Source organism: Arvicanthis niloticus, chromosome 15, assembly GCF_011762505.2.
Source record: "Arvicanthis niloticus isolate mArvNil1 chromosome 15, mArvNil1.pat.X, whole genome shotgun sequence".
Lineage (NCBI taxonomy): Eukaryota > Metazoa > Chordata > Mammalia > Rodentia > Muridae > Arvicanthis > Arvicanthis niloticus.
Genome location: NC_047672.1, coordinates 10068085 through 10088712, shown reverse-complemented (window position 1 = coordinate 10088712; position 20628 = coordinate 10068085). Strand labels below are relative to the sequence as shown.

General features: G+C 44.4%; 1 protein-coding gene across 3 annotated transcripts in view; it reads left to right on the top strand.

Annotated features, from left to right (window-relative positions):
* Chn2 (chimerin 2) overlaps nucleotides 1-17620 on the top strand; it is a 267201-nt gene extending 249581 nt beyond the window's left edge. For all 3 annotated transcript variants that reach the window (XM_034519345.2, XM_076913323.1, XM_076913324.1), the window contains 6 exons: nucleotides 2659-2743; nucleotides 6559-6732; nucleotides 9513-9590; nucleotides 12029-12166; nucleotides 13938-14043; nucleotides 15880-17620. In XM_034519345.2, the coding sequence (XP_034375236.1) occupies nucleotides 2659-2743; nucleotides 6559-6732; nucleotides 9513-9590; nucleotides 12029-12166; nucleotides 13938-14043; nucleotides 15880-16051 (753 nt within the window). In that variant the 3' untranslated portion in view covers nucleotides 16052-17620. The remainder of the gene's footprint in view (nucleotides 1-2658; nucleotides 2744-6558; nucleotides 6733-9512; nucleotides 9591-12028; nucleotides 12167-13937; nucleotides 14044-15879) is intronic.
* Nucleotides 17621-20628: the final 3008 nt, after the last annotated feature.

Genomic DNA, 20628 nt, shown 5'->3' with positions numbered 1-20628 from the left:
CTCTCTCTTTCTGCTTTCTGCACTCTATCCCTAATTCTATTTATTTGTCCAACTTTAAACACCATCAGTTTTTTCAGGGATGGTCACATGCATCTCTACAGCCCCCATTCCTCCTCTAAGCAACCGACTTCATGTGACTTCCTGCTTGAACTCACACCTTGGCATCAGAACATTGGCTTTAGCCAAAGCCAACCCCTCTAACCTCCCCACAAGAGCATCTGCCCTACCTGATCGAATGGCATCACCATCCACCTGGTTCCTAAGGGGGAAACCAGGGATCACCCCTCCCCCTTGAGATCCATGTGCACTCTATTTCCCTGTACCTAAATCAACATCTGGTATTGTACGGGTTGTGCAAATTCTATCTTTAAAACAGACCTAATGCTGTGAGCCCTCTCCTGCCAGCACTCCGCTTTGAGCCTTTCTCATTCCTCAGGTAGAATACTAAGTAGCTCCCAAGCCTGTTCCAGGAGAGACAGACCCTCTCTCACCCATGCTCAACACAGGTCCAGAATAATCTCTTGAAAGCATCACTTCTCTACTTCTCATCCGCTAGGAGTGCCTTGTTGAGCCTACTCCAAATCCACGTCACAAAGGAAGTGTGAGATGTCCCCTGTGGCTTTCCTTTTCCTGTCTCCCCCTGTATCTCACCATCCTCTCTTCCTTCTCTCTGTTCTAGTCACACCAGTCTTGAGTTGCCAAGTCACACCAAGCCCCTTTTTTCCTACGGCATCTCCACAGTTCCTTCTGCCCCAATGTCCCCTGTCCTTCCTCCTCAAAGCCCGCTATTCTTCTCCCAGTTAACCTTCTAGGACCATCCAGGGAAGTTGCCCCTCCCCCATTCTTGCTATAGGAGCAGCCCCACCTTTCTTCTGTAGCCCCCTTTCATACCATTTCTCTTGTATCTTATACTTTAATTTTTCCTTATGGTGCAATTTCAACAGTATATTAATAATCAACTTTCCTGCCAAAATTGGCTCCCTTTAGCACTTTTCTAGTAAAACATTAATGGTTGTTGAGCTCAGAACGTCTTCAGCTCCTGGTGGCTCATTTTCCTCAACGGTTCTTGTCGTCCGGAGTTCTGTGTCAGTCGGCATAGAAGTGAGTCATGACACTGGCCTTTGAAAAGGCCAGTGCCTCGTGGATTCTCTGCATTCCTACAAGGAATGCTTTGTCATGGGGTAGTGTCATACCCAAACAGAACACTTCTCCATTTAGCTTCCAAGAGCAGAGGAGGTCGGGCACATTCAGGGTGGTATGGCCACAGACACACTTCTCCATTTAAATGAAAGCCAGTTTTGAGACCAGCGTCACCATGTTTCAAAACAGAAACAATGTCCTGGGCAACTCGATGAGCTAACATACCAGAAAGGCAATTATAACTTAGGCCATACCACTCCGTGGCCATAGGGCTCCTTCACATTCCTCGCCATGCGCTCTCTCACTCTTGCCACTCAGTCTTGCGTTCTATTGGAAGGCTATTTGGCTCGACACTCTGTAGATATGGTTGCCAGCCTGTGTAGATGATCAAAGAAATTGATGGGCTGTTCCTGCTTCGGGAGTCTCAGGCCGGCAGCTTCTCCTCAGGGAACACTCACCTTCCCACAATATGACCGTATTTGCTACATTGGTTTGTTTGTTAACTAAAAAATAGTGTTTTTAAAAGTTATAGTACATTGGCCTTCTAGCGTGTTAAAAATAATATTGTCTGTCTTATCTTACCTGTTGATTGGAGTTTAAAGAAGGTTGGAAAGGACATTGTAACAACCCAATCCAGCACCTTCTCACATAGATTCATGGCCTTCTCAGTACATTGTGGGTTTTGGCTCATCTTAGTCAGGCTCCATAGCAAGAACTCCCCTACTTCTGCTTTCGAATTTCCTCAGTGCAGGAGAACAGTTTTGCTTTCTGTTGTGCTGTTCCATGCTGTGCTGAGCTGTGCTGTGCTATACCATGTTGATTTGTGGGTTACTGAGTGATCCTGCACCTGAGTAATTTGAGATAAGACCATACATAGTATTTGGAACATTTAACAACCGTCTTCGAGACTGGCCAGCCAGAAGAACCTTCCAACTTGCTCACCTGGAAGCCATGGCAGAGTTAGCTAACTATAGCTCCTGTCCCTAGGGAAGCCACCCCACAGACCCACAAGCCTGAGTGTTTAGCCAGCTCCTTTACTTTTTTAAGTGACTTTTCCTGGAAGTGGCCCAAAGCTTTGAAACCTTTTCATTATGCCTCAACCATGGCTTATTTATATCTGGCTGGAAATTCTACATCTAGATGGAGCAACTTCTGTAAGAGTACACAGTAATTGAGTTCTTCCACCCAAAACAACTTGCCGAGCTAAATGCAGGATAGAGTGACCTAGCAGCCAGCTTAGGCTATCTTGGGTTTGCACTCCCAGAGCCTCCTTGGGGTGTGAGCCTCATCCATGGCTGGGGGTACCTGTATCCTCATTGTTCCCCTACCTTCAGGTCTGGCCAGAGGATGGTGAACCCTTGGAGAACTTCAAGAATCAAAGCCTGTCTCTGTCTCTTCCAGACCAGTTTGCAACTCTGCCTCACTGGATGGAAGAGCCCAGTGACTGGAGCATTGTTGCTGGGACTCCTGTCTCTTTTGTTTGGTGACTCAATCTTCTGTACTCTGTTTGGCTCACAGGTGCACACATTCCGGGGCCCGCACTGGTGTGAATACTGTGCCAATTTTATGTGGGGGCTCATTGCCCAGGGAGTCCGGTGTTCAGGTAAACACTAAACTTTCTCCTCCTCTGGTTATATCAACTACCACCTGGTCGAGTGGTAATCACCCTTCAGAGCTAGGGACTATGCTCAGGTGAGCTAAAAAAATCTAGCTTTCTTACGGGGTCCAGTGCCTCTCTCTGCTAGTGTGGACACCATTCTAACTGTCTACAAGACTGAAACAGATCTTATGTTCATACAAGGATGAAAACAAAAAACCACCAAAGAAATACACTTCTTTAAAATAAACCTGCCTCCCCGAATGGGCAGTATCCCTTAAGAGGAAAGGGTTTACACAGACTGTAGTGGAATTGCACAGACTTCTTCAATGCCACACCTCTTTCCCACCCCCACTTTACTACAGCAGACAGGACATAAAAACAGAGCGTGGGAGAGCATGGTGAGTGCGCACCACAAACATGAAGCACTTCTCTTCACCATGCCCTGCAGCCTCAACCAAATACAGTTATCTCCTATTGAATGAACAGGAGATGGATCCTTAGGGGCGATGGCTAATTGACAGACAGTAAATGGTGAAACGTTAATTCAAAAGCAGCCAGAATCCAGAACTCACACTAAGTACTTTGCCATTAGATCAATAGTGAATAGAAATCACCTGCCTTCCTTTTTAAGATAATGCTCTTCTTCATTCTTTGAGAATTTTATTCAATATATTTTGATCACATTCACTTGATTTTATATACTTCAAAGTAGTTTGAAACCCTGCGTGTTTTCCATCTCAAATTGGATTCATACCCCAACTGCAAATATTGTGGAGTGCATCTTCTTTAAGGCGTGCTAAACAAAACGCAAAGGGCTGCCGAAGCGACTTGCTAGCTGGGCTTCCTCACTCACCCTGCCATGCTTTTCCTGGCACACACTGGTGCTGAGAGCAAGAACAGCAGCCGCTGGTGTTAACGCGGGATGCCACAGACTCTTGCCTCCTTTCCAGGCTGTGGCAAATAGAATCAGCTGAGAGCTCCCACTGAAGGCTTCCTCTTTCCAGTGTTGCCCACTTAGTTCATGGGATCCTATAACCTCTGGGTTCCTTTCTGCCCAGAAGGTGCTTTCTTAGCTCCCCATTCTATAAGCACAGCAACACCCATTCGGTGCCTAACTGGTGTGTGATAACTTCCAGTTTTCCATCCTGGGTCCCAAGGCAAGCCTAGCACAGAAACAGCCTCTCCAGGGTGTTCTAATCCCCTGATGAATGCAGAACAGACAGACCTGCAAGCTTCACAAAGTATCCCACAGCTCAACCCCGGAGTGTGCTGGTCAATCTCTTGCATTACTCTGTGGTTGTTAGTTTGGTCTCTCTCGATTATACCTACCGAAAATATCCCTTGTCACCAATATTATCTGGTTTCAGCAGGAAATTAGTCCAAAGTCAATATTATGGAAACAGAACTCTGGTCTCCAGTTTGCTGTAGTCAGCGACTTTCTCTAGGATGGAAGGGCTCTGACATGTTTTGTTTTGTTTCTGTTTCTATTTTGTTTTAAGTGAAATATACTGTAAGGTTATACAGTAAGTTTTCTCCAGTGAGAAGACCACCACAGTCCTCAGTACTGCATGCTGTAGACAGATATTTCTTTTTAATGGTCTAGATCTTATTTGGGTACATGGAGAGTTCTATTAGTTTATAAATTTTCACATTTTATGTTTGTTATGAAACATCCTAATTTTAATGGGATCAGTGTTCTATGTAGATACACTACAGGGCTTTAAGTTTGTGAGAAAATGAATCATAGAATTGCAAGGTCTGCATCAAACACTTGGGGGCCCACGCTCACAACAGCATAATCCACTATGGTGGAAAAGGAGAGAGAGCCCGAGCCCACTGATGGACGAGCAGGTAAGATGGCATAGGCTCGCACTGCAGTGTTCATCAGTATTATGAAAGGCAAGGAGCCCAAGCAAAGTGCAAAGGAATACGGCTGGTAGAATCCAGGTAGAACCCACTGGCTCTCTCTCACTGCTGGGGAGTGAGTCCAGGGTGTGTGTGAATCCTGATGTATGTGGCAACATGGATGAGCATAAACGACAAGATGGTCCATATAACAATTCAGTCACAGAATTCCAAACCTGGCATGAATCTGCTCCTATGAGGTACCTAAAACCATCAAACTCACAGGCAGAGAGAACAGGTCTCCTGGGTGCCGGGGGCAGTGGGCTAGGGCCTGCTATTTAGTGGGTATCAAGTTGTCGTTTTGCAGGAACAAACAAGCTTTCAAGGCAGACGGTGGTGGTAACTACACAATAATGTTTTTGATCCCACGGAACGTTCTACTTTAAAATGCTGAAGCAGCTAGACCTCTTGATAGAAGCCATCCTGGCCTATATAGCAAACTCCAGCCCAGCCAAAGATACACAATGCGACCCCGGTTCCAATAAATAAACAAATACATAAATAAAAATTAATGGTTAAATGGTAAATATACCTGCTGCAACTTAACAAAAGAAAAATTCTGTTAGTTTATAAGATGAAGTAAAATTTTACGAACAAAAGAGCGGCTGGGTAGGCCTCTGTGTCTCCTATCCCTTTGCTTGCTGTATTTGACTTAGCATTGGCACAGTGCGAGTTGAGAGACACTGTAAACCTATTTGACCATCATGATCACCTTGTGCTGGTGTGATTCCCACTTTATAAACCAGAATCCCAGAAAGAAAACCAAATTCTGCTTAAACTCAGTCCAAATTTACATGTGCTAAATAGGTCCATCAAAATGAAACTGAATTGTGTTCGGATTTAGTTGAATTTCATATGCTGATTAAGCTAAGACTGTTAGAAATTTTACTTTGAAAGGAAGAGCAGAGGACTAACCAGGAAACACTCACTATCTGGGAATCACCACTGGTGGCTGCATAGAAATCTGCACCTGTCAGACCTTTGAAACAATTGACCACAATATTCGCTATTGTGCGTGTATCACACAATATGTATGATACATATGGAAACAGAACTCTGGTCTCCAGTTGTATGTATGGAGATATCATTTTTATACCTAGGGAAAACAAAATTCGAAGACACTTTAAGTGCACAGCACATTCACATCGTGGCATTAAACTTTCACTTCACATTCATTTCTGGAATGCAAACCGTGTCTTGTGATTGTAGATGCCAACTGCTAACATGGCTTTTAATTTGTGCATTGAACTTAAAAGCACCTTTTTGGCTTTGACCCTGGATATAAGCTTTATAAATAATTGCTGTAATCATCACATTACAAGGCCTTGTCGTCAAATATCAGCGCTCCCATCCCCCGCCCGAGTGCAGTTAGACGTCACTTCCACTGCATCAATAGTAGAGCAAGTAGAAGAGGAATGAGCCCCTCCACCTGCCAGCAGGAAGGTCAGCATTAGACACTACAGGCTCCTCACCAGGAAAGGCAGACTGAACACAAGTCAGGAACTCTTCAAATCAAAGACTAGACATTCCTGCAAACCGAGTAACTCTGTATCTCACAAAAAGTCTCAAAGACTTAAGGGCACAGCCTAGAATGGGCCGTGACTAACACCGAGAACCTATGCCCCAAACCTCAATGTGGAAAGCCTACTAGCAAACCCGCCCTGTGACCTCACTGTCTCAGGAAGGTATTCCATTCTTCTGGTCTGGAAAATTGTCAAGAGGACAGTGCAGTCAGAGTCGAGAGGAATCTGATGTTTATCTGGTGGTTATCTTTACATCTCTTGATGAGGTGGGCATTCTGGGGAAGTCCATCAAACCCTTGGGTGCTGTCATATGTACTCTGGCAGCACGTACTTTGTCTTGGGATTTGATGAAGAGACCCTGTGAGGATAATGTGGCTTCTTTGTTCACAGATTGTGGGTTAAACGTACACAAACAGTGTTCCAAGCATGTCCCCAACGACTGCCAGCCCGATCTCAAGAGGATCAAGAAAGTGTACTGTTGTGACCTCACCACACTTGTAAAAGCTCACAACACTCAGAGGCCCATGGTGGTGGACATATGTATTCGGGAAATTGAAGCAAGAGGTTTGGAAAATACTCTCTACTGTTGTATTTATAGTATATTAATTATATTATGTTTACTATATTATAGTGTATTAATTTAATTTTTTTAATATTTTTTATTGAGGAAACTGACTCATTTTAGTAACCCTTTTAGGACAATGGCTTGCATACACACAAAAGGCACATAGAGATAAACATATGATAGCCAACTAATCACATCAACTTCCATTCCTGTATAAGCCATGCATGTCCACATTCTGCAAATGTTTACTGAACATGCACTACAGGTTAGGTAGTAATGACATGGAAGTCTCTATTCTCAACCTCAAGAATCCATACTGTAGAATCCATTGGGAAATCAGGGGGACAAATAAACGCATGACTCTACCTAAAGCACCACAGAGAAAGGGGTCTTCATCTTGCTTCAGGACCTTCAACAAGGGACAAAGGACTTGCCCTCTTTTGAATATGCTTCATCTTCTGAAAAGTGAGTGAAATCAGTTGTATCCCAGGAGCTGGTGCCGAGATCAGACCAAGTCTATGCGTATGAAGGGCCTGGTACATGCCCAGTACACAGAGAGCATCTTGTGCTAGCTCTTTCCATTTTATTTTCATGGCCAACAGTCTTAGTTACTGCTGTAGAAAATATCTCCAATTGGGGGTTTCCACCCTGCCCTTCTTCATTCAGTTCCCAGATAAAAGACACACAACTTTTATATTTATAATAAGCCGTATGCTCTAGAGCTGGGCAGATATCTACCCTCCATTATTGGTATCTGCTTCCCCATCAATAACCCTGAGTTATAACTTGCTATATTCTGCACAGGCCGCTCTTAACTTCAATTGTTTTCATAGCTCACCTACCCCATGATGACGTCTTCTCTTCCACCTTCTCCCTTCGTCCTTGTGCTTCTCCCCTGACCCCAATCCCAGAAACCCCAACCCTGCCTCTTATCTTCTGCCCAGCTATAGGCTGTAGGCATCTTTATTCACCAATCAGGGATGACTTGGATGGCAAGATTACATAACATCACTTAAATACATGCAGATTTTATCATCTCTGGGGGGCAACTAGGCTTTGGGGGGGACTAACATTTAACATTACAACACATAGCAAAACAAACAAACAAACCCAAATCTCAACAAGTTACTTTTGTTGTTGCTGTACCAAAAAACCAGACAACAGCAACTGGAGGAAGAGAACATTTATTTTGGCTCATACTTTGAGAGTATAGTTCATCAAAGGGTGACATGGCGGGTCACACTGTGTCTACAGTAAACAAAACAAACACCACAGAGAGGTGGATGCTACTACTGGGGATACTGTTCTCAAACCAAATGTTTCATTAGGGTACAGGGATAGGAGAACTATTGATGGAGGGTGGCTGGCCACCTCTGCTGCTCTACAAACTCCAGCCCATCACCTGGGACTGCCTCTAGCAGTCAGTTTCTGAGGGGCTGGGGGAGGTCTCCCTGGATGTCCTTTTCCCTCCTTAAGGAGCTGCGTGCCTCTCACTGTGTATTCCTGTAAACTGCTGTGACCTCCCTCTCTGGCAATGCATGCCCCATTCTTGCAGAGATGAACTTGTGTGACCACCTGGAATGGAGTGGCACGAAGGTTTTATCTCCTGTGTCACTTCTGGTTGATCAAGAATGGCTACCGTCTAAGCAAGCCTATCTGAGAGTAGAGATGAGATTAAGCATGCCTGCCATGAGACAGTAGAACCTGCTCAGATTGAGCATGCCTGCCCCAGTTCCAGGAAAGAGCAGAGACACCCATCCCTTACATTCAGCACAGAATCTCGTTTACAGGCAGATAGTACCATAAGAGTAAACATTTAAAGCCGAAAAGTGTGTTAGTTATCAAGAGTTTGACAGAATATGGTCCTGAAGCAAGATGAAGACCCCTTTCTCTGTGGTGCTTTAGGTCGAGTCATGTGTTTATTTGTCCCCCTGATTTTCCAGTGGATTTTACAGTATGGATTCTTGAGGTTGCAAATAGAGACTTCCATGTCATTAATACAGAACACTCATTTTTTTCTGTATCTCAGTTTTGACACCATTTCAGTTTTGGCATTTGGAATCTGAAATCTGACCCTCTAATCTTGTTGCTGTTTTCCTCTTCTATGACACCCACTGGGTGAAGGAGAGCAAGCTGGGTTTCAGCATGTGTCCGGCACACCAGTATAGTCTAGCAGACAGAAACACATCCTCTTTCTTACAGTGATTAAGTTTTCAGACCATTAAATAGAACTGAACTTTACTGCATCTGTTTATATGATTAGCAATCTAAAGGCAGAATAAATCAAGAACACTTAGTGAGTTAGCATATTGTCTTATCTATGACTTAACATGAAATGTTATAAAATTTAGATTTCTCCAATGAAGTCAGAAAATGCTGTGTCGCACACACTCAAGGATAGCTATGTCCAATACACCAAATAGCGGAATAAGTTGCTGGGGAGAAAACTGAGTTCTGGCTGCATCAGTAAAGTAGTTGTACAGACGTGATGAACGGGTAGTTAGGGAGAACCTTAGATCTCAGCTCACTTTGTTGCCAGCCAGGAGGAAGAGCTGGTCTCCACTGAGACACCCATCTCCAACAAGATGGAGACAGGCTCCTGTGGAGATCGGTAGGAAAATTCCAGGGTCTGGGACAGCAGGTCGGGAGGCATCAGTCAGATCACTAACCAAATCACAGCACTCAGTGCAGCTATAACATTAGAGTGACTTTTTTAGATACCATGGGAAAGCAAGGTTAAAGTGTCCTCCTCTCTCTTGGCCCGCCCTCTGACCTGCAGGATTAAAGTCAGAAGGGCTTTACAGAGTCTCTGGGTTCACAGAACACATTGAAGATGTCAAGATGGCATTTGACAGAGGTGAGTGTGAACTGTCTTTAATGCTTCTACACTATCCAGGAGCCTTGTCTCTCACCATCATACTGTTCAATTGTCTGTCATATCTGCTATGCATTTGCTGTCTTGGTTTGTGCTTTTAGCTGTTTCATAGCTTCTTTAAAAACAAGGGACCAAATTTGCTAAGGCATTTATTTATGCTTTACATTCTCCACGTAAAATGTGTTAATTATCCCTATATGTTTGAACAATATTTATCTTGAAAAAAAAACTCGTGACCTGTTTGTTGAGTGAAATGGATTGATTCTAATAGTAAAGGGGTTGGGGGGTGGGGATCTCAGGAGAACACAACCCACAGAATCAACTGAGCAGAGCTCCTAGGGGCTCACAGAGACTGAAACAGCAAACAGAGCCTGCATGGGTTTGTGCTAGGTCCTCCGTCTGTGTGTTGTGGTTGTTAGCTTGTGATTTTATGGGACTCCTAACAATGGCGGTAGGGGTGTCTCTGACTCTTTCACCTGCTCTTGAGACTCTTTCCTCCTACGGGGTTGCCTTGTCCACCCATGGTATGAGAGTCTGTGCCTGATCTTATTGTATCTTGTTATGTCATGTTTGGTTCTTATCCCTGGGAGGCCTGCACTTTGCTGAAGTGAAACAGAGGAGTGGATCTGGGGGAGAGGGGAAGTGGGGAGGAGCTGGGAGAAGTGGTGGGCGGGACACTGTATGAAAGAAGAATGAATGATACTTTTTAAAAGGAAAAAAGAAAAGGAAAGAAAAACATGAGTTAAGGGCCAGCAAGATGCTTCAGTGAGTGAGCGTTTGCCACCAAGCCTCACAGCCAGTGTTCAGCCCCCTGACACTTGATGGGAAGATAACCAAGTCCTACATGTTGTCCCCTGACTCTCATTCATGTACCATGGCACAGATAGGCCCCCTAAAAAGAACTGTAATTTAAAAAAGTATCGTACTTCAAAGTGCTAGGAAGATAGCTCAGCAGATAAGAGCACTTGGTACACAAACATAAGGATCTGAGTTCGAATCCCCAGAACCCATGTAAAAATCTGGGTGTGGTCTCATGTGTAAAAAAATCATATATTTTAGCTAGCCTGTGTAAAAGACACACTATCCTGGTACATACATGTACATACATATATTTTAGCTAGCCTGTATAAAAGACACACTATCCTGGTACATACATGTACATACAATGTATATACATACATTTACATAACACACACACACAATGCCTTGAGAATGAGCATAACAATATTTTACTGACAAGTTGGTAGCCTAGATGGGGTAGGTTGTGAAATAGTGTAACTTGCATCCCAGTCATGTGTCCTTGTTACTTGCTGTTTGAATCTAGTCCAGGTGATTTCTGTTCCATCTGCCTATCTTCAGGGTCCACTTCTCCTGGCCACGTGTTCATGGCTCAGCTCCTCTGCTGGCAGCCTCCTCCTCTCTCTGTCACCTTTCTCCTTTTCTCTTGTTCTCTCCTGAGACCCCCTCACTCAATCCTCAAGTCAACTTTTCTCTCTCTACTGCCCAGACACATACTCTAGTCTTTTATTAACCAATTAACTTTAAGTTGTAGAGCAATGTTTACATAGCATCACTTGGTATACATGGGGATATGTTCTTCTTCAGTGTAACCAGATCTTGAGGGCTAGTATGTAGCATTTGAATGCATAGCAGCACGAGGCCAACCCCCAACACTCAAGTGTGCCTGTGACCTCAACACTGTGTGATTAAAGATAGGAAGATAGCTGGGGCTTGGGGACCACCACACTAACTCCTGGTTCCATACAGGCATGTACATGTACATACACTGTGCACACACACACACACACACACACAATGCCTTGAGAATGAGCATGACAATTAACAAGGAATATAATTATATATGTGCTACGAGTCAGGGTAGGAAAAATTCAAAGAAAACTCAGTGAGCCTGAAAAAGACCTTAGAAACCAAAAGTTGCTATACATGATCTTCTAGTCCATGGCCAGCGAACACTGGCAAAGAAAACATAAAGATATAAAAACATATAGCCTCAAAAATAACGTGTTTTGTTGTGCCATCTCCATATACGTGTATCACCATATGTCATTTCATATTGGACTGTTGCTCTATTGTGAAGTCATGTATCTGCAGTAGCGATCGCAATTACTTTGATAGATTTCTGTTGGGCGATTAGCAAGGGCTGTTGGGAAGCACAGAAGTGCTTCTCCTATACCCTGCTGCACTCCTGTCTGTACTCACTCTTCAGAGCCTGTGCTGTGCCCCCCCAGCTCCCTTCTGTTACCCCAAGACCCTAACGTTATTAGGAGCTGGAGCTGAGACGGTGAGAAAGAGACACTGAAGCTTGCCAGAACGTGTTCTCTGTTGGGTCTCTTTTTTCTGTGCCGTGTTTAACTTGGTGAAATAAGATCTCAGTGAGACTGTTTTTTTTTTTTTTTCAGATGGTGAAAAGGCAGATATCTCTGCTAACATCTACCCAGACATAAACATCATCACCGGAGCCCTGAAACTGTACTTCAGAGACTTACCTATCCCCATCATCACGTACGACACCTATTCCAAATTTATAGAGGCAGCAAGTAAGTACAGAGACCCATGGGCCTCTTGATCTCAGGGAAATGAGAATCTTCCGAGATTTTTGTGAGCGTTGGCTTTGTCAAGTGGGGGCACAGAAGTCCAGCAAATAGAAACCCAGCCAGCACTCACCAGGTGCCCCAAGACCATACCCCACCCCCAGCTCTATAGGCAGAAGCTGAGAGCCAGGCAACTCTGTCCCTCATCTTTTCTCCCTGTTTCTGGGACAGTAACAACAGGCAGACCAATTCTGATATTTGCTGAAAGTACATTTCTGTAATTAAAAAAAAAAAATCATCATTCTCCAAAAAAGGACTTGTATACTTTTTCTAATCACATTGTAAATCAACTAAAACCTCAGCCAAGCTTTGCCTGCTTATGCCGTTCAAGGTTGATGGGAGTAGCCAGGTGTCCAGCTGCTTACTCCTAATACTTAAGGGAGTGGAGTCGGGCAGATCTGGGCTCAAGGCCAGCCTGGGTTATATAGTCAGACCTTGTATGAAAAGATAGACTTGTATTAAAATGACAAGAGCATCCAGTATTTACTGTGTCAAGTACTATGCTAGGACCACTTATTGATATCCCCTCATTAATTTTCTTAATCCATCCCATGAAGTAAAGATGATAATCTGATGTTAGAGGGTAGACAGCTAGCAAAGAGAACTGTCCTGACCTGTCCGTGAGGGGACAATCAGCATTTTATCTTCCATCAGCCAACAACTGAGCTCAGCCTTATCCAATGCTGACCAATTGAACCCACTGCTCCTGGAAGAGGAGGAGTAAAGGGTATATCAAGAGAAGGGGGACACACTTTGCCTGGTACCAGGTAGTGACAATGTAGAAGGAGCTTAGATGCTGAGATGCATGGAAGAGAAGCCAAGCCTTCTCTAAGGAACTTCTTTTGGCTTTGTGGAACGTCATATATCTTTGAAGGCATCAGTATATTGGTATAAGTTGCCTGACAGGGGAAAGCAAGGGCCTGTTAAGATCCATGCACAATGTATTTTCCAGATGCTCTGTAGTCCTTCCCCCCTAAAAAGACCATTCCTTCCTGGGTTCTGGTGGTCCTAGGCAGCGAAGGTTCTAGCAGCTGAATATAGCTGTCCCAGGAGGGATGGCAGGAGGGCTTTCCTTGAGTGCCTGCCAATACCTGTCAATGGCCCAAAGTCCACACACTCTTCCTGCCATTGTTAATGTTCCTAGAGTATCTGTTTCTTAACAAGGGTTGCTTATGAGGTTAACCCTTGCAACACCTTGGTGGAAATACATTTATTGTGGCATTGTTGGTTGGCCCATCTGCCAATATGCTTGCACTAAAAAAATAAATAAATAAATAAGTAAATAAATAAATAAAAATAAAAAAAATGTATTTGATATGAAGAGGCCTGGGAGGGAAAGAGTCATTAGACAACTTCAAGGGCACACTAACTATCACTTAAGACAGTGGAAAGTAGAGCTTTGATAGATTCAACAGACCAAGCCCTCCACAGGGCAACACAAACTATGCATATACCCCCAGAGTTAAGAATTCTACAGCACCCTTGTTCCTATAGAGTATACCAGCCACCTGCTTCGCAGATGTTCATTTAATTAATGAGTGCTCAACCTCAACTCCTTCTGGAATGAGACTGGATACAAGGAAACTGAGTGAAAGAGTGTTTGAGACTATATGAATTTGTAAGATGCCCCATTTGCAACAAAGACAAAGAGATCAGACGTCTCAACACCCATCTGGACTGTTGGTGTCCAGTATTGTTGACTGTACACTCTCTGTAGAAATCTCCAATGCGGATGAGAGGCTGGAAGCTGTCCACGAGGTCCTGATGCTGCTGCCTCCTGCCCATTATGAGACCCTGCGCTACCTGATGATCCACCTCAAAAAGTAAGCTAATGCCTTCAACTCTGGCCACCCCTGATCTGCCCACAAAGGCATTAGGAAACCCCATGGAGAGTACATAGAGAACTCTTAGTACAGTGTGGATTCTAGAAGCTAGGACTGGAGGTGGCCAAGGAAGGCAGCATTGTCCCCTTTAAGGGAGCCTCCATCTACTCCAGAGAGAAAGGCCAGCAACTTTCTCATTGCCAAGTCTGGCTGTTAGCATGAGTTATAGCCTGGGTTCCCCTACCGCAATGATGCTGGTTTCCTAATCCCAGCTGATTTTTCATCTCCAACTGATCAGCATCAGTTGTCCCCCCAAAACACAAAGGTTTCACTTCAGTGGTGCTGGTGCCTTCTGAATCACAGCTGATGCTTCAGCCTCAGTTCAAACTATTGTATGGACAGCTCTGAGGCAGGCTTCCATCATCTTCACTGTTCTCGGAATTCTTGCCTCCCAGGATCACAGAGAATACACCTCAGTAAGCTTTGAGCACTAATGGCTTTTCTAGCCCCAAGTTCCAAACACTTCATGGAGTCTGTTATGACAGCACTCTGCTTTCAGGTTCTCATTTCGATCCTAGTTTGGTTTCTATGGCTGTGATAAAGGCCATGACCAAAGCAGCTAGGAGAGGAGAGATTTTATTTAGCTTATGTTTCCACGCCGTAGTCCAGGATGAGGGAAGTCAGGGCAGGAACTCTGGAAGCTGGAACTGAAGCTGAGGCCAGACAGGAACTCTGCTTACTAGTTTGTTCTATAGTTTCTTCTTCATGGCTTCCTTGGGCTACTTACTTATACAACTCAGGACAGCTCAGGAATGGCCCTGGCCACAGTGAAATGGGCCATGTCAATCACCAATCAAGGAAATGCCTCACAGGCCAGGCTGATGGAAACCTTTTCTCATTAAGCTTTCTCTTCCCAGAAAGAGGAATGACCCCTTTTTTGTTTGTTTTTCAGCTGTGCAACATGAAAATTATTCAAACATAATTTGAGTCTGCTCCAAGAGAGTAGAGAGCAAGGGATTGCCTCTGTACAAAATCTAAGTCCGTTTTTAACACTGAGTATTCTTTGTAGAACTTAGCTCCTTTTTTTTTTTTTTTTTTTAAATCAGTGATGAGCATTCTAAAATACAAAATTCCTGAAGGCAAGAATCAAGAATCTAGAAAATCATTCTTCCTTTCATAAGAGAACCAGTAAAGCAATTTAGGGCTTATTAGATTTCCTCCTTAAAGCCTCTTCGCTTCTACTCTTGATGCTAGTCCAACAATAATAATTGCTCTATACCTCGTCCTTTGGGAACTAGGCATAAACCGTGGGCCTCCAGTCTGGCCACATTCCAGCCATTCTCCTGCCCTGTGACAATAGCCAGGGGTCTTCCTAAACACACAGCAGCAGGCTGTTCTACAACGTCTTTCTCCTATGCTACAGAGCCTGCCTGCTCTCAGCCTCTCTCCAGCATGCAGACCACTAGGAAATGGTCACAAAAACCAGACTTCCCTATGAGGCCCATGAAGGTGCCATGGGTCAGCTGGTGGCCTTCTGGCCCTTCAACTTGATATTTCCTCACAGTTGTACATTTCTTCAAGAAGGACAAATGTCTAATCCTTAGTGTTCATGGTTGATTCTAGTAAGTCATTTCGTTCTACTATTCTCTTATCAATAACTTAAAAAGGAAAACAAATCAGAAAACTACCTGTTAACAAACATCTTCCTGCCATTTCTTACTCTCTGTTTGCTTTCTGCACGTTCCTGACCCAGAGATGATCTCAGGCCGGCTGTGGATAGCTGGTACTGTCTGTCCCTCTGAAAATCTGCCTGAGGTCTCTGTGCTTGCCTTCCAGGGTTACCATGAATGAAAAGGACAATTTAATGAACGCGGAAAATCTGGGGATCGTGTTTGGGCCCACCCTGATGAGACCCCCTGAGGACAGCACCCTCACCACCCTCCATGACATGCGGTACCAAAAGCTGATCGTGCAGATTTTAATAGAAAACGAAGATGTTCTGTTTTAATCCATCACGGAAGAGAAGCTGATAGAGCTCGTGGAATAAAAAAAAAAAACGTTTCTCACACTTGATTTGTTTTTTCAAACAAGTGGCAGAATTTCCTGGACCACAGTGGATTGCAGAGTTGGGGACCGTGTCTCCCGCCTCCACATGAGAGCAAGGGTGTGGGGGGGGGACCCCTTACCTTGGGTCTTTTGCCGTGCCTCGTATGTATGTCTGTTTTGCTGGAAGAGTGATTAATAAATCTTTCTTTAACTTATTAAAAAAATGTAGACTTTTAAGCTTCAGTCTTACCAGTAATAAAAGGGAACTTAATTCGTAAAGGTACTTGGTACAGTCAGTATGCATTTTCCACCTTCAAAAAAAGAAGACAATTCTATATGTTAAATGTTAAATGAAACCTATATTGTAAGATGTATTTTATTTTAGCTGCAAGAATGTTATTTTATTTTAGCAAATAGAATCCAGTGCAGTGCATTGGTTATTGCCCTGTACCTTGTCCCCCCCTCTTGCTGTGATGCCTGGTGAACGTTGACCGTGAATGCAGTATCACCTTGACATACCTCTGTCCCGATGAGTTCTTCCATGAAAGTTCACCCCTCCCCATGACCCTGCTTTTCACAGTTTCTGCTCCTCGGCACTGGCTTTCTGCTGTGAGATAGTGTATGTTCATAGTGTTTCTAGGCTGGTCTGAAGCATCCACCAGTTTCCTTTCTGTCAGCATCTTGTGTCTTCCCAAAGGATGTTATGGAATTAGTCATAGCCTCTCCATATCTCCCGTGTACATCCTAGAACATGAGTGTGCACTGCTACACAAAATGACTTGAGGACACTGGATGCAGCTGGACCATATCACAGAATTAGCACTTTTCCTCTTCTCAGCCAGGCCCTTCAGACTGATGTCAATGGCAAGTTGAAATTCTTTGTCACATTTCCATATGGATGAATCATGAACCTCTAGGATCATTGCTGAATCTTGTTCCTTACCTTCATTTTATAAACCTGTTATTAAGTTATGAATAAATAAGGTTGGTTTTTTAAATCAAATGTTTTTCCTTCATAAAAGTTGCTAAAGATAATTTAACATGACTTTATTACTAGAGACCCAGCCTGTTGGTTATATTTATCTTAGCATGAGATTTCCACACCAAGACCTCTATATTTTGTAACATAGGCAAAATATTTAAAACAGCAAAAACTACATTTAGATTTTTAAAGCCAGTCGCATTGTCTTTCCCTTGATTGTCTAAGATGAACCATGCACTGACAAGTCTTGCTTAGAGTGCACAGAAGAGAACTGCCCTGTAACGGTGGGAGAGACAGCAGAGGTGGTTGTCTACCAATCTCCCCAGGCCCTGTGGGCAGAATCGTGGCATCTGGGGCTCAGTTGGCTTGCTCTCTGCTGTCACCGTTCCTCACGACTGTACAGATTTGTTTGTTGTGGCTTCTGTACTTCTTGATACTGTCAATAATAATCTGGAAATGGTTTTATTTTGTGAAGTGAACAATACTTTGTAATTTATGACAGTGTAATGGAAGGAAAATGGTTCCATGTATTAAATACTCTGTCCATCATTTTGGAGTGTGTCAAGGGAGTTGTATCTGGGGGGAGTAGATGGGAATTTTGTTTTCATGTACATTCGACAATGGGTTCTATCTTACCAAGTGACAAGATGGAGGAGGACCTTAGAGTCCCAACCTCACTGGAGCCACCCTAAAGAGCTCACCTTGGTGACCCCCAATGCATTCCCCGTGTCACCTGGGCAGCCTGTTCCTCCTGGGCAGCCTGCTGGGAGGTAGACTCTTCACTTCTGAAAGGCACAGTGCACCTGTGCCCTAGCCCCCACCCCTTATGTAACAGTAAAGGGTTTTGAGAAAATGATGGTAGGCCTTGGACAAAGGACAAAACTTTTGGAGTCAGAAAACCCGGAGTTGATTCTAGACTGACGAGCCTGTTACCAGATCCAACTGGTGGAACCAGGAGGTGGGATGCAGAGGAAGAAGGCTTGGGGATGAGTTTGTGCCTCTGGAAATGTGGCAGTAACATCTAGACTGGGACATTGTAAAGGGCTGTGTGGCCCAAAGCAACCATGGACTTTTTCATTGCTGTTTTAAGAGTGGCTCGAGTGGGGGGAAGTATCATCACATGGAACCAGGGAAGAAAGAAACGAGAAGAAAAGAATCTGTCCTGGGTTAAGCTGAAGTCCCGGCAGTATTCAGGGATGCTGGGACAAGGCTCAGTTACGCCCTGTGAGATTAGCTTGACTCTTTTTCTCTAAGGCGATCCTAGCACCTGATCCCATCAACCCTGCCTTAATCTGTAGTCTACTCACCACATATGTCGCTCAAACCATCCAGCAGCCTGACATGGCTCCTCTGACCTGTGAATGGCTCCACATTCGTTCCAGTGGGATAACACCAAGTATGAAGAATGAACAGTTCTGAAGATTTCCCCATGGGATTCCTGGGAGGAGGAAGGGAGCGGGGTTAGTGGGAGAAGGCAGTGAAAGGTGGGGAGGGTCCTGTTTTCCTCCCATCACTATAAATAAGATGCTCTGGTCTTAACTGGGGTTGGGTCTGGTGCATGACTTAAGGATGGCAGCAGAGGACAGCAAAGCAGAGGGACAATGAAGTGGGGCATGGGAAGAGCGAGCAGCAGGAAGAAACAGTATCAGCCAAAAGCTGTCTGGACCGCCCTCCACCAGAAACCCAGTGTGAATGGCTTACACATTCCCAACCTCTAGCTACACACAGTTTCTAGATATTTAGTTTCTAAAATGTAACATTTACTGGCTTCCAACAAATGTGTCAAGCTTGGGTAACTCTGAAAACCTATAGGCAAAGGAAAGGCGTATCTCATGGAAAGGATTAAATAATACACTTAATCTGGCTGGAAGAAAGACCTGGTCATGCTAAGGGTTTCAGCCTATGAAAGAGATGGAGTGGGGATGGGGCACTGATTTCTCAAAGAAACTTATGGTTGTGTATTTGTCCTATACCTACAGAAAAATAGCCAAGGTGCAAGGGACTTTTTACATAGCTATGAGCCCGTTTCCCATAATGCTACTGTCCTATCAAGGCAAACTCCGGCAAAAGCAAGAAATCAACCTCAGCATAGCATTCATTGAACTTCAGATAATCAACTACCATGGATGCTTTGTAAATACAAATAAGCCATACTGTGGTCTTACTGTTGCTCTCCCCCTCTCCCAAGTCCATCTGCCGAATTCCCAGTGGAACAGGAGGCAGGGCTTTCCTGAGGTGAGTAGATCATGAAGGTGGGGCCCTACTACCGGAATTAGAGTCCTCATAAAAGAGAAGTCAAAGAGCTCTCCTGTCGTCCACTGTGTGCAGACAACTGCTTATGATCCAGGAGGAGGGCTGTCACCAGACAACAAAACTCCCAGCATTTTGCTCTGGACTGCCCAGCCTCCAGAAATGTAAGCCATGGTGTATGTTGTTTGCAAACCATCCCAAATAGGGAGTTTTGTTATTGCAACATTGTTTTAGAGTTACTGTGGCTATAATGAAACACAATGACCAGAGCAACTTGTGGTGGGCAACAGATGGTTGCCGGAGTAGGGGGTAAGGGAGTATTTGCCTTACACTTCCACAGCACTGTTCATCATCATCAAAGGAAGTCAGGACAGAAACTCAAACAGGGCAGGAACCTGGAAGCAACAACCGATGCAGAGGCCACGGGGGAGTAATGCATATTGGGTACCTCCATGTGACTTACTCAGCCTGCTTTTTTTTTATTGGATATTTTCTTTATTTACATTTCAAAGGTTATCCCTTTTCCCAGTGGTCCCTCCCATCCCTGGAAACTCCCCATCCCATCCCCCTCCCCTGCTTCTTTGAGGGTGTTCCCCCACCCACCCACCCACTCCTGCTTCCCCACCCTCAAATTCCCCTACACTGGGGCATCGAGCCTTCACAGGACAAAGGTCCTCTCCTCCCACTGATGCCCGACCAGGCCATCCTCTGCTACATATGCAGCTGGAGCCATGGGTCCCTACATGTGTACTCCTTGGTTGGTGGTTTAGTCCCTGGGAGCTGGGGGGGAGGGTCTGGTTGGTTGATATTATTGTTTTTCTTATGGGGTTGTAAACCCCTTCAGCTCCTTCAGTCCTTTCTCTAATTCCTCTATTGGCAACCCCACTGGGGACTCTGTGCTCAGTCCAGTAGTTGGCTGCGAGCATCCACCTCTGTATTTGTCAGGCTCTGGCAGAGCCTCTTGGGAGACAGCTGTATCATCAGCCTGCTTTCTTATAGAACCCAAGACTATCAGCCCAGAACCCCACTCACCATGGGCTGTGCCCTCCCCTATCAGTCACTAATTAGGAAAACACCCTACAAGGTTGCCTGTAGCCTGATCTTATAGAGGGATTTTCTCAACTGAGACTCCCTCCTCACTGATCTGATGACTCTAGCTTGTATCAATTCGACATAAAATTCACTAGCACAAGCATGAACAGACTAAGGTAGATAACAGTATTATATTTTCCTAACTTGAGTTGAAATGATTGTATCACACTCAGGATTCCACTTTCTTGCCTACCTTCTGATAGCTTGTTTTTATG